Raw genomic sequence first — 14,659 nt, forward strand, 5'->3', positions numbered from 1 at the left:
CTGGATTTGCAGTGTGCTGTCTCTGGCAGAGGAGTGACCAGAGCCAGATGCAGCAGAAGCTGAAGGAATTGTGTAATTGTTGAGTTGTCAGGCTGGTGGATCTCTGGTGCCGTATGTTCCTGTGCTGACCAGGAGGAGCCAACCTGAGCTGAGGGTTGCTGTTGGCAGGAATGGGGAATAGCTGGAGTTGTGCTGAGGTCATTGCACAGACACTGCCCAAAGGATGGCTGCAGGAGCCTGGGCAGATGCAAGAGATGCAGCTTCCTTATTACCAGGCTTTATAAATAAACAGCACCAACTCTTATCAATGACCTACTTTACTCTCCATATGTGTGGGGCTCTCGTGGTAGCTGGAAATCTGTCCTTATCCTTGGCTGGTTCTTGTCTTCGCTAATTTGAATGGTTCTTATCAAATTACACTGAAATTAATCACCTTTAACATATTTCTTCACTTCAGAGCTCAGCCTTAACTGATGGCAGCCTGGCACAAGAGAAATGCTGCAGCATCAGAAAACACAATTTATTTTGCTCTTGTTTATGGCAAACCAGTCAGTACATATTAATGAAAGTTATTGGAGATAGAAAGATATTTTTAGACTCTCATATCTGTGGAAGTTTAAATTATCTCTTGAAAATCTTTATGCCTGCTCAGGGAGCCCAATATAGAGATTAGTGTGATTATTGCTGTGTTGGTTGGTCCTTCTTCAAACCCAGCATCCTGTTCAAGGACTAAGGGATGGTGCTTGGTGGTGCGTGGTTCCACATTCTGCTTGGGGTTTTTAGGGCTGTGTAAATGAGCTTCCAAAATAGAATGTGCTGTGGCAGGAGGGAAGGAGGAAAATGTCTTGTTGCTAAGGAACATGACAGAGAACTGGGAGATGTGACTCAGTTCTTGGCTTGGCATCACTTCTCGGTGAGATGTGGGTCTGCAGAGTGGGTTTTTCTGAGTGCAAGGGGATGGATATTGAGTATATTGGCTGATGTTTTCAGGAGGGGTCGGGGTAACTGATGCTGTGTGGGGACCCAGCTGGCCTCGCTCTGCTCCCACCCTTCAGTGTGATCCCGAGTGTGCAGAATCAGGAGCACAGGAAATGTGTGGCAAAAACAACCCCAGCTTCTCATCTCCTAATTCCTGGTGCTGCTCTTTTTTCGGTAGACTCTGTTGCTTCTCCTTCTCTCCCTGCAGCAGTTTAATTTTAGAAGAGAATGGCTATGGAGGGACTAATAGCCTAGAAAAATTTTTGCCTGGTTTGCTGTAAATCTCCTTTAAGAGAGGATGGATTTCACTTTTGTTTTGTAATGCTTTTCTTTATGACATTCCCACACCTTTGTCCATCTTTGATTTTGTGCCTGCCAGTGCAGTTTGTGGATTGCTCTGGAGCTCTGCAGCCACACGTGTTGTTTTTGCTTTGGTCTGAGCACCAGGCTCCCCTTGCAGCAGGGGCCAGCTGGGTGCTGTGACCTGTAAAATCACTGGGAATAACAGAAACAAACAGGCTGCCTATGTGCTGGGAATGTGGGTCAGCAAACACCCTCCAAGATTATTCTCTTGGAGTCCAAGTTTGCTAACTCTGCATCAGTAAATGTGGTGCTATTACACTGGGAAGGGGGTTTTGTCAAACCCCAAATATTAGTGCTACCAACAGGGAATGGAACAGGTGCTCTTTGTGGAGCAGGGGCTTGTTTTCTCTTGGCAGAAGCTAATGAGACTACAGGGAACAGGCAGAGGGCTTGGAAAACAGGCAGGGAGTTTGGGAGGGTGACCTGGAGGAAGTTGCCATTGCCCTGGATGGGACTTGGTGCCACCTGGTCTAGTGGGAGGTGTCCCTGCCCATGGCAGGAGTTTGGAACAAGATGAGCTTTAAGGTCCCTTCAGTCCCAACCCACTCTGGGATTCTGTTTAGAATCTGTTGCCAGGTAACCTTTTCCTGGATGTCCCCTGGCCTTTGGGAAGAGGCAGGCTGAGTCAGCGGGGAGATGCTGTCCTGCTGCAGGGTTGGCTGGGTTGTGTTTTGTTATCAAGCCTTTGTCTCACAGGGCTTTCTTGCTGAGCAGAACAAATCTGGGGACACAGTAAGGCTGCATTTGTTTGTTAAAAGAGTTTTTCCTGTTTGGTCTCTATGATCCAAAGCCAAGGAATCAGAAGACAGTGCTCTTTGCCATCCTACCTTTCCTTCTGTTGGCAACACTTTGGGCAATTCTAATTAATTATTGCAGTGGTCTTGGGAAGGATTTTGTGGCCAGACATCACTTGTGGAGTTTGGGCTGAGCCACATGGTGCTGTTGGACTGTGCTGTGAATCCCAAATAACTGCATCCGTAATGAGTCCATGGGGCACAGGAGGGATCAGGACCAGGGGGAGCAGGTCAGTTCTGGACTGTCTCACCTGGGCTGGCCCAGCTCTGCCCTAAGAGCATCAGGGGCAGCAGATTATTCCTAATCCAGGTCACGGCAGTGGCTCAGCTCAGCCTCAGGGAAAGGTGTGGGGACACCCAGCAGTGCCACCGTGGGCTGAGCTCATAGGAAGGCTTAGGAGTCCTCAGCAAATCCCAAGGGATGGATCCCTGTGGGCTTCCAGGGGGGCTATTTGTGCTGACCAAGAGTGTGAAGCTGATGGGGAGCTGATGGCTGGCACAGCTCTCCAGTAAAGCTGCAGAAAACATGTCCTGAGGGTGAAGAAGCCCTGCTTTTAATGAAGTGGTTGTTATTTAATAGCTTTTAACAGTATCAGGGGGATTTGGGGCCTCACTTGCACCACAAATCCTGGTGGTGTAACAACACCACCAACACAACTGCCTGATCTGTAAATGTTCCTGGGAGAGGTGCTGGGCAGCTTCCCAAAGCCACAATGAACTACCTGGCACAAGGAATCCTTTTCCTTCCCCTCCTCCCCACCATGTAAAGGCTTTGGCCAGCACAGTAATGACAGCAGAGGGAGGGGGGGAGATTTTTGCATGTTCCTAATTGATATATTTGTGCCAGCAAAACTTCAGAAGTGGTCCAGACTCAGGTGGGGTTTTTGAGTTGGGTTTCATTTGGGGTTTTTTTGCAGCCAGGCAATCTCCACTGGAGAATTTCTCTTTGCTTCTTCAGGCCAGGATATTAAGCCAAATCTGCCATTCTGAGGAAAGCAGGCCTTGCTCCTTCTAGGAAAATCTCCATTTCTTGGTAAACAATGTGTTTTATAGTGGATAAGTCTGAGGTGGAAAGTAGTATGGATAAATGTTGGATTTTTTGTTTATTTTGGTTTGGCTTTCAGTTGGTAACTTAAAGCATAGCAACCATTTGAATTTTCCCATTAGTAATGCTGGTTCCCAAATTTATTTCTATGAACATGTTGCGAGGAGACTCAAGCTGTGAATGGATCAGCTCTATCATGTTCTTGGTTTATTAGAGGGACCGTAATGGTAGGAAAGGGTTAATTGTTTTATCCATGTCTGCTTGGTTTGTAACACTTGTAGATTTGTTTCATGTCTAAACCCTGTGCCTTGATTCCCTGGTTTTCCTGCAGTCACCAGTTCTGGGTGCAGAGAGTTATTCGTGCTGCAGCAGGAGAGCACTGCTGGCTGCTGCTGCCACTGTCACCTGTGGGGCAGTGAAGCCTTGGATGGCTGTTTTGGAGCAGAAAACACGGATTCAGCAGCATTCCTGGCAGCTTTTGGTGCTTGTCCAGAGCCTGCATCTGCTGTGCTGTGTTCACCTAAACCAGGATGCAGCAGGAGTTAATCGCTTGGGATGCACTGGTGCTTCCAGCCTCAGTAATGCCTGAGGGGGGGGAATCCCACCTTTGCTGCTACTGCAGGAGGAGCAGAGCTCATCCTTCTCAAACACCTACCTGCTTTCCTTCTCCTTAATAACCTGTCAGCAGGGAGTTGACTGCTTGGATTTTCTTGCCGTTCTCTTGTTCTCCTGCACGCAGCAGAAGCCCAAGTGAATCACTCCTGCGTGGGTACAGCCCTCAGAGCTGGGCTCAGCCTTAGAGAGGCTTGCAGAGCAGGCAGTGTTCCAGAGCAGGCTCTCTGCGACCAAGGAGCCGTGCTAACACTTCCACAGGCTGGGGACAAGGGAATTTCTGGTGGCTGAACCTGCCCTCGCAGAGTCCTTGGCTGCTGCAGCACTTCTCTGTGGCAGGGAGTTTGTGGGAGTCTGCTTAATGGTGCAGAAAGCAGGATAATTATTTTAACCTGCACTGAGTGGCTTAAAGGCAGAACAGATTTACTATGTTTTGAAAACTCGGCTCACTTTTCTGGTCAGTGATGCCAATACCAAGCCAAGTACATCTCTGGACCATGGAAGTGCACCCATTGCAGGTGTTTTTTCTGGTTTTAGTGCTGACATGACACCCAAAAGTCATTTGTTGATCTGCATTAGTAGTAGAATTTCTTCAGGACTAGAATTGGATACATTCTTCTCCACTTAAAATCTATTCTCTGATGGGCTCATTTTTCATTAAGTCAAGCAAGGTACATACTATACAGAGTGTGAAATAATTCAAGTGAATAAACACATGTTAATGATTGCTTTATTTGGATTAGTAGGTGCTCTGTTTGCCTGTTGTAAAAGCATCTGTCTCAGATCTCTCACCTGCAGTGGTGTCACCACAGCAGCCTGAGGGTGCTAACCTTGGAAATTCCACACTAATCAGGATGAGACTGTCTCCATTATCCTTGAGCTGGGCCGATAGGAGGTGATAAATGAGCCCTTATTTTCCTGTGATGATGGATATAACCAAACCCCATCCTAACTTTGTTTGGCATGTCAGCACAATCTGTTCCTTTATTGCATGCAATTAAAAAGCCCCATCAAACTGCAAACACTGCTTTAATTAAAGCCCCCACAGTCACAGTTTGTCATGCTCAAAGCTCCCGTGGTTGTTAAATAAATTTGATTTGATTGCTGAGGATGCAGATGTGGGTTCTGGTGGAGATTTTGGGATTTCACGTATTCAGGTGGTGCTGAGGATCAATTTAGTGTTGTACTGCTACAGGGGACTTTGTGCAAAAGAAGAAGTTTGCTTTCCTCACATCAGTACAAATTTGTTAAGGTTAGTGGAGTCAGGTTTATTATATAAATATACATATATCAGGTTTATTACATATATCAATAGAGGAACCATGTCAATGTCTGGTAAAATGGAAGGAGAAATATTCAGCTGTGCGAAGGGATTAAACCAGCCTGAAGCATTGTGTGGTATAACCACGATCTTGGGACAAGGTTTTTCATGTTCCCTGCTTAAAGAGCCCCCTGAGTGAAGCAGTGCCCATCCATCTCTGCTTTGCTGAGTCCCAGTTTCAGAGCTGCTCTCTGCAGTTCACATTTCATTAGGCAGCAGAGGTGACACTGAAGGGATGAACCTGTGTCCCCAGGCATCTTCGCTGCTGTGGAAGGTGTTACTCTGCTGATACTTGATTGCAGTATTTGTGCAGTATTCATGCAGGTGGAATACACGCTTCTTGTCTTTCGTGCCTGGGATGAGAGGGAGGAGCAGGGCAGAGTGATTGCTGCTGCTGCAGGAGCCTTTACAACTTCCCGAGCTGCAAAGGCTTCCACCAAGCACAGCCCTTTGTACCCAGCAGTTTGTTCCCTTCAGTAGAGCTCCTCTGTTGAATTAAACTGCTTTTAAATCCTGTACACAATGGCACCTTTGTTGGGGAGGCTCCGATGGCCTCTGGAGGAGCATTGACATTCCAGGGCATTGTTCTGCTCCCATTTAACCTGAGCCCGGCCTCTCCTGCCAGGGCCAGGTCGTTGCTCTCACCCACTGCTCTCCTTTGCCTTGCACTGGGGTTCAGCTCCTGAGCAGGTGGTTTTAGCAGAGGGACCAGAGTTTCCCCAGCACAGCCTAGAGGGACACAGCAGGAGGCTGGAAGGCAGCTCCTGACTGAGCCAGATCCTCCTCTCTTTGGAGGCTGCTTGTGTTCATTCTGGAGAGGATGAACAGCATCTCTTCAATCAGCTGCCTTTGTGACCTGTTCACTGGGCTGGGTGGTGGAGTCCCCCATCCCTGAAGGTGTCCAAGGGACACCTGGTTGTGGTGCTCAGTGCTCTGGGCAGGGTGACAGGGTGGGGATTTGGCACAGGTTGGATTTGATAAGCCTTGGAGGGCTTTTCCTCAGTGACTGTGTGTCTGTTTTTATTTTGTGATGACTTGAGAAGGGGGCTGCTGAGGCTCTGGGGTGGTGCCTGTGCAGGTGCAGTGAGGGGCAGTGAGGTCCTGGTGTGCTGGGAAGGCAGGTTGGGCTCTCAGGGGGTTCTGCCTGCTCAGCCTCAGGGGTTATAGCCAGCCCTTTGTTCTGCAGGGGCCTCAGACCAGAGCAAGGGCCAGTCACAAAGCTTTATTTCTGTTTGTAGACTACACACTGGTTTGCACAGGAGATTACCAGATTTCTCAGTTGAGCCTCATTCTTTTTCCCAGAGATGAAATTGCCCCTCCCAGGTGCTGCCCAGCATCAGCCTTTCAGGTGGCTCCTGCCTGAAGCTGCTCTGCAGGAAATGTGTCTCTGTGTTAGTCCTTCCATTCCAGCTCACTCTGGGTAATGCCACACTAGCCAAGGGCTGGGACAAAATCCAAGTCTCTGTTTAGTGTCAAACCTTGGGAAATCTGCTCCTGTAAATAATTGATATTAATGCTACTGCAGTTGTTACGTGCTCTGTAGAAGGGGTCCTGCTCAGTGGTTGCCAGGTGTGGAATGAAATGAGCTGGTTGTTCTTGTCTTGTGCAGTGTCGAAGAAGCACGGGAAGCTCATCACCTTCCTCCGGACATTCATGAAGTCGCGCCCAACGAAACAGAAACTGAAACAGCGGGGGATCCTCAAGGAAAGGGTGTTTGGCTGTGACCTGGGGGAGCACCTGCTCAACTCTGGCCATGATGGTAAGAAACAACCTGCTCCTGAGCTCTTCCTCTGTTGGGAATTTGTCAGGGTGGTTGTTCAGGGTCGTGCTGGGGAACAAATGTGTGGCACAAATCCGTGGCTGAATGGGAAACTGAGGCTAATGAGAAGCAAACATTGTGCTTCGACGTGGGAAGCATCACGGTTCAGTATGGGAGCACTGAAGGTGGCTGCAGCTCCTGCAGATGGGTTTTCAACCTCTTCAAGTCTTCAAGTTGTTTTTTTTTTTCAGGAATATAAGCTTTATTTGTATGTCAGTATCAGTGATTAATTAACAGGCATTACATTTCTCTTAACTCAGTACCTTTGTATGATTCTAGAACAATTTGCAGTGTAAATCCTTCATCTGCCTTTTCCTTGGATTTCACAGGATTTACAGGAATTAACTGGATATTGTGTTTCCTCACAGCTGACTTTTCCTCTCCATTCATGGTCCCTTTTCCCTCCCCATCAACAGTTCAGAGAAGCAGAGGAGCAAACCTCTCCATTCCAAGAAAAAAATTACACAATTGTTACCACTCTTCCTGAGATGAACTTGGATTTCATAGGCTCTTCCCTGTGCCACCTCCAGTCCAGGTTCCTGCAGTGCTGAGGAGCAGCCAGAGCACTGGGATGCTGTCCCACGTCCCCAGGCTCAGCTGTTCCCTTTGGGAGCCCACACCCAGGGATGTTCGGGAACGCAGCCTGGAGCAGCTGTGGGCTGTACGTGGTTTGCCCAGGAGTTAAGGCTGTTGTGAAAGCAGTGATGGGATCTGATGGCTTTGCAGCAGATCCTTTGTGCCAGAGTTGTCCATCTGGTGTCTCCCAGCTTTTGTGTGCAGGCAGAGGGAGAAGTGACAGGATGTGTAGGGCAGGAAAGGAGTTTCTCTGTTGAAGTTGTTTTCAGTGAGTCTTCAGACTTCTTGTTCATCCAAATGCTTTTTGAAAAAGGGCTGGCAAAGGGCAGGGAGTAATTTCTTGCTGTTTTTCCAGCTGATTTGGTTAGTAACAGAGATGCGCACTCCCTCATCTCACATAAGTGTTTCACTACCAGCTGGTGCAGAGCATGTGCTTGTCCTTGTGGAGTCAGAACTGTGGCAAGGCTCGTTGGCTCAGCTGGAGCCAGCAGAGGTCCTTATTGGGGCTTGCAAAGCACCAGAGATGGTTTGGAGTCAGGAACAGGCACTGACCCATGTGGAACGGCATCAGGAGTAGGTACTTCACAGTGCCGGGTGGCTCTGGAGCTGGTTTTGTGTGTGTGCTGTGGGAGCATTCCTGGAGGGCAGGAGCCATGTGAGCAGAGTGAGCTCATTGATGGGCAGGAGGGAATTCCCTCTCATCCCAGCCCTCCTCCTGTCTGTTTTCCTTAGGCACAAGTCAGCAATGGCTAAAGCTTTTTCCCAGTCTCTGTGCCGACTTTTTCCCCTGGCTTCAAGGGGTGGTTTATTTCACATTCAAAGACACATCCTGAGCTGAACTAAACTGCTTGAACTCCACTGGAAATTCTTGTTTGACAGTCTCTGGGAGCTCTGTCCTTGTCCTGGTCTCTCCCCACCATCCCACACATTGGGGTGACACTGACTGGGCTGTACTAATGAGATCCCTCAGCTCAGGAATCACCAGCTGCTTTCACCCTCGTTTTAATAACCCTTTCCTAACTCCCTGGAGTGAAGCAGATCCAGTGTGATTGTTGCCAACAGGGGCATGACTCCACTTCCCACCACAGGATTGTTGTTTTCCATATGATTCAGCTCTCTGACCTGTATTTCAGGTGATGTAATCCCCAGGATGGGACTCGTGGAGACATTTCTGGGTCTGTGCATGCAGAGCATTTTAAGATTCCCTCCTCCTGTAGCATTACTGTAGCTCAGTCATGGAGCCTCTTGCAGTGCTGACCTGCTGAAAGGGGCCTGAGGTGAATTGAAAAAGCTGCTTCTCATAATCAGAACATCGTGTTTTTTCCAGGAGCTCAGAGGATGCTCTGGCTGAGCGTGGTATCTGCTGGTGATACTTTGGAATCACAACCTAGAACACGGGAGTTCAGAAGAACAAAAGGAACCCAATACATTCATTGGTTTATTTAAGCTCGTGATGGTTTTGTTGGGTCAATGCCCCATCCCCAAAAATATTTATCGGGGCTGAAGGAGCAAATACCACTGTCCCTAGTGATTGCAGTGAGTGACAAGGCATCATGTACACCTCAAAAATGCAATATTGAAACAAACTGGAGTGATGCTAGGAATTTTCTTGTTACCAGCTTTGTGAAGATGACAAATTTTTAAGCATTTGCTGAGAAACAACATGAGCAGCCTAAATTTTGTAGTCATGAATCTCTGAAACTGTGCTCAATTTTAGTGAGTGGGAAGTGGAATGAGAGAATAAAAGGGATAAGGACAAAAACTGCAATAAGTGTAACAGTTTTTTAATAAACCCTGCACCGAGGCAGCTGGCTCAGGTTGTTTAGTGGGGAGAAGAACATGTTTGCTGTGTACCCAGAGGGGATATGCAAGCACAGTGGAGATGTTTCACTTACTGCAGTACCTTGTCTTTCTGTGGGCTCAGCAAGTAATCCCTTGTTCTGCATCCTCTGAGCCACTGTCAGGAGGAGGATAAATTTGGCATGGGATGCACAGGACGAAAGTGATGCCAGGATGTGCCCTGGTTTTCCGCTAGGGAGCAGGAGCCCTGGGGTGCCGTCCTGCAAAGCTCCATGTGCTTCACTCACCGAGTCCTGACCTAGCAGAGCATTTGTGGTTATCTGAGCTGGCTGTTCCCAGGCAGCACCTGGCAGTGCGTTTTAGCTGCCTGCAGCTGAGGCAGTGACTGCACTGCTGGGAGGTTTTCTGGAGTCACTGGCCAAAGACCCCATGGCTCAGAAAAGGACTAAAATCCCACCGAGGATCAATGATTTTTTGTTGCTTGCCTGGGAATGTGGCACTTGGAAGGGCTGTGTGCTTGGCTGGGTAACCCAGGCACCAGTTCTGGGCTCAGAGGTTCCCTGACCCAGTTCCCTGGAAGGGGCTGCAGGAATGCACTGAGTGTGTCACTTGTTTCCTCCCCCTGCCTTTCCCAAAGCTCCTGGGCATTGCCAGGAACCAGGTGCTGACCCAGGCTCTTAATGCAAACCAGGTGTGCCATCATGGCATCGAGTTTTTGGGATGGGCCTGTGCCAAGGTGAAGCCATGCTCTCTCTTCTGGGAGGTGCCTTCCAGGCTGGCAGGACAGAACCTGCAGCTCTAAAGATCGGGATATGATCTGTCTGTGGCCCGGTTTCTCCCTAGGGAAGGGTGTCTGAGGAAGGCAGGAGGAGTGCAGCAGCAGGCTGGTGGTGCTGCTGCCCGGGGGAGGTTGTGGCTTGTCGTTTCCCAGAGTGTCCTGTGTGGGTCTGAGCAGGAACACTGAGCAGCTACAAGGAAGGAGGTGAGGATTTAACAAGTGTGAGGGATGACCAGTGCACCCTAAACCCTCCTGGGTTTCTGGTGATTCATGGTGGGGACTGTGGTGAGTGCTGGGCAGTGTCCTGGGGATTGGATTTGGTGTGTTTGCTTTTCAGTTCCAGTTAGGTTTGTGCTGACACTCTCAGCTGTCCAAGCAGTGCTGGAGCCCTTCCAGCATAGGAGTAACTCCTCCATGGGGTGCCAAGCAGTCCTTCCCCAAAGGCCTTTGGAGGGAAGGGAAAGGAGGGAAGGAAGCATTGCTGTCCGGTCTCTTTGGTAAGGTTCTGAGTCATAGGCAGATCACAGGATCATTTTTCAAAATTATCTGTGCTCCAAGCTGTTTGGGAAAGAGGGAATTGGGAGTTACAAGGCTCCTGGCCATGGTGCTTGGTATGCATAGGTGTGTTGCTTCCAGTGAATGTCTCAGCAGGGTGTCCTTTTCTTCTCTCTTGTCACATGTCAGCACTGAATGATGAGCTGGGACTTGCAGGAGTAAAACCAGTTTTGATATGAGGGATTTTGGACTTCTCTGTTGGCAGAGCCTGTGGTAATGCTCCCTTCAAGTATGTTGGTTTGCACAATATTTCTCCAGTCAGCTCCAGACACCCCGTGGAGCCTGCCTGAAGGGTCCTGTCTGCATCTCATCCAGTGCCTTACTCATCTCTTGGCTCCTGCTGGGCTTGGGATGCTTCCTGCCAGGGAAGCATCACTTGGCAGCAGACCAGGCTCAACAGGATTTGCTGTGTCTCCATTGCCCTCAGAAATGCTCCCAGTTGGGTTGGTGGCGTTGCCACCTGCCTTGCTGGTTTGTTTTACAAATTCAGGGGGCATTCCCAGTCGGGAGGGACCCACAGGATCATCTAGTCCAGCCCCTGGCCCTGCCCAGACCCCCTCACAATCCCACCCTGGGCATCACTGGCAGTGCTGTCCAAAGGCTCCTGCAGCTCTGGCAGCCTCGGGGTCATGCCCATTTCCTGGGGAGCCTGGGCAGTGCCAGCACCCTCTGGGGGAAAAACTTTTCCCAGTATCCAACCTAAACCTCCCCTGACCCATTCCCCATGTCCTGTCACAATTTTATGGAGCTGAGAGATACAGCAAATTCCAATCCACCCCAATTCCTGACTCCTGAAGAGACCTTGTTCTTACTCCCTTTGTGGGCAGAGATTATTTTTTTTCCCCCCAAGTTTTTCTTTCTTGAAGGAAACTAAATAGAACTTAAATTTAGCCTGACCCCAATTAGCGGGATTGTGCTGGCAGAGGATGTTTGTGGAGTGTGGGAGCTGGTGGAGTGCTGCATTGCAGCAGCTGCACCATGCCCTGGTTCCTGCTGTGGAATGTTTGGCCAGGGAGCTCCCCAGAGCTCCTGGGGGTGTGACATGAGTGGGAGTGAGGGGGAACATGGAGCTGGGCAAAAGGAAAGGCAGGGCTCAGGGAGGATTGGGCATGTTCTTGGAGAGCTGATGGGGCCACAGTGCCCATGGGGAGCCCAGGCAGGGATGGGGCTGCTCTGAGGGGGGGCAGTGGGCCAGCACCCAGCTAGAAGGGTCAGCACAGGCTGGAGGGGGGTCAGCACCCAGCAGAAAGGGTCTGCACCCACCAGGGAAAAGCCACTTTGCTGTTCTGCGAGTGAGAGACTCCTGAGCTGCTGCACATGAGGAGTTTACTATGTACTTTTTATTCAAATACTGCTGGGCTCACGTGCTGGGGTTGCTTGTACTGCAGAGCATGGGGACACCATTTGTTCATCCAAGCCTGAAGTGTTCTGTCACTTCTTGGAAATGACCCTTTCTCCCTTAGCAATTGGACTGAAGCACAAGTCAGCCCTGGGGTCCCCCAGTGAGGTGGTGTCACAGATCCACCTCCAGAGATAATCCATCATACAACCAGCTGTATCCACAGATGATTTTGTAGGCTAATGGCACAAGGCTTTTTTTGTACCTCTTTATGCGTTTGACATTCATACATCATCAGCTTCCATCACTGGAAAATACAGACTCACAAATGGAACTTTTAGTTGAAAAGTTTCCTATAGTGAAGGATCTATGCATGATTTTTTAATTGTTATAAAATGACCGTGCTGTGTGGTCAGCAAGAGGCATTGACGTCTGCTGAAGATGTAAATGCCTACAAGAGACAAAGTTCACTAAGTTGCCTGATCTTGCTCTGTGTCTTTCGTGTTCTTCCAGCTCTCCACATTTATTCAGAACTCATTTGGACAGGTGGGTAGAATTAAAAAAGAATAAAATGGAAGAGAATAGCAGGAAATAGCAGATAGGGGATCTGCATCTCTTTACGTACTGCACAGGAGCAGCAAGTGTTTGCCGGGGACGGTTTCATTCTCCTGTACTGGTTCAGGTGCTCTTCAGAAAGGTCCATAGCAGCACCTTGGGGTTCCTGCTGACATCATGGCTTGTTTGGCGTCCTCTGGAGTTATCCATCCCTTGGAGCCATCCCCACCCTGCTGCTGGGTAATGTATTTGCCTCTGACAGTAATTTATGGCAGAGTTGGGTATAGAGGGAGCTATTACCAGAACAGAGAAACACAAGGAATGAGATCTTGGCAGCCTCTTGGCTGGGATCTCTTTAAGCCTGGTTCCCCTTAGCTCAAGCACAGGTTTGGCAATCTGTGTCACCCCTTTGGCTTGTGGTATTGATGTGAGGAGCCCCTTTTACCAGCTCAGAATTATAATTACAATAAAAGGCTGCCTGGCTGGCTTGGAATCTTTGCCATCCTGAAGGAAGCCTTGATTGGGAATTCAGGACAGCAGAGTCTTACAGATTAAATAATTTCAGTTTTTCTTGCTCTTTTAACTCCAAGAGAGTCAATATAACCAGTTCCCATTCCCTGTTACTGCCCTGTCCAGGTCCATCACAGAGGTAGGACTGAGGGAGCTTTAAGGTCCCTTTCAACCCAAACTTGTCTGGGATTCAGTGTTCTGATGCCCCAGGTGCAATCCCTGCTCGTGATGGCTTTGTTCCAAGGTTTTCTCTTCAGAAAGACTTTGGAATATTTGCAGAGCTTCCATGTGAAATAGCCCCTCAGTTTTTACCTTCAGCTTCATGGAGTTCTGTGGCAGCTCAGCAGCCTGGCCTGTGATTCCCAGGTATGTTTGGAATTGTTATGCCTTGAATGCTTGCAGCCACATCAATGGGTTTGTTCAGGCAGTAACAACTTGTTCCTGTACAAAGGTTTATTGGAGTGTTGGTGTTGTGTGACATGCATGTGACATTTCCTTCAGAACGGTGACATGGGCCACAGCCACTCCAGCATGGGAGGGAATGTTGGCTCTGCATGAGGCTGGGGGTGTGTTATATGCGCTCACTCTGGTAATGAACCCCAGGGGCATTTTTGTGCTTTCAGTAGGTATTTTCAGACTATCCAAGCTGACAAGTTCGGATGTGAACTGAAAAGTTTCAAACCTCCAAGTAGGTTCAGCTCTGGCATCCTGCTATCCCAATTTTCCTTCTGTCTCTATTTTTAAGCATTTATATGCCTGAAGCAGTTTGTGATTAGGACACAACCCAGAGTTCTGAAGTTTTTGTTTGCAATTCTCTTTTCTGCTGAGACATTTCTTGTGTGACTTTGGCAAGTCCCTTGAAGTCCCTGCCTCCTTTATGCTTGTTATGCTTGCAGGTAGGGATATCTGGAGGTGATTCACCTTGTCTACCCTATTCCAGGTGTTTTTTAAAAAAGGGGATCCTAACTTCTCCATTGAGCGGGAAAAACAAGGCATGCTTACTCATCCAGTAATTTCTGTATTACTCTCCTGGATACCTGGGCTTGGTTGTTTATATATAGAGCTGCAGTTCACAAATCAGGGGTGGATCTCGTTTCCTGACAAGGCCACCTAACTGGGGACACTGGAAATCCTCCTGCTCTGCCTCCCTCAGTAGCATTTGTGTATCTATAAACAGTTTTCTGTCACACACTGGGGAAACACTGGCCTGTCTCAGCATTTTCACTTGCACCTGAGTCCCTGTTGTGCACAGCCCTGTGCACACACAGTGTAAATGAAGGGGAAAATGTTTTAAAGTTGCATTCTGGGGCAGGAATTGTGTGGGGCATCGGTGGCTGTACGATCTCTGGGCTCCCAGGTAATCTTAGCCATCCTCTTCCCTCCATCCTGCTGACCTGACTGTCCCTCTTTTAATTGAATTGGCAGTTTATTGAAACCAGGCAGCCTCAAACATGCCAAAACCAGTTTCCTTTTGGTATTTCCAGATTTATAGTAATTTTTTAATTCAAAATCAATCTCCAGAGGACTCGGGCAGTAAATGGTCACAGTTGCACTCAGAGTTCTGGCCCTGAGCTGGGAACTCAGACCTGTCCCTGCCACAAGTTTTTGGCCTTG

At 48.8% G+C, this 14,659-nt stretch overlaps 1 protein-coding gene across 7 annotated transcripts in view; it reads left to right on the forward strand.

The window, feature by feature from the left end:
• ARHGAP32 (Rho GTPase activating protein 32) overlaps positions 1-14,659 on the forward strand; it is a 237,706-nt gene that overhangs the window by 194,194 nt on the left and 28,853 nt on the right. For all 7 annotated transcript variants that reach the window (XM_059867416.1, XM_059867415.1, XM_059867413.1 and 4 more), the window contains one exon: positions 6,723-6,872. In XM_059867416.1, coding sequence (XP_059723399.1) covers positions 6,723-6,872 — 150 coding nt within the window. The remainder of the gene's footprint in view (positions 1-6,722; positions 6,873-14,659) is intronic.

This window comes from Haemorhous mexicanus, chromosome 24 (genome assembly GCF_027477595.1).
Source record: "Haemorhous mexicanus isolate bHaeMex1 chromosome 24, bHaeMex1.pri, whole genome shotgun sequence".
NCBI lineage: Eukaryota > Metazoa > Chordata > Aves > Passeriformes > Fringillidae > Haemorhous > Haemorhous mexicanus.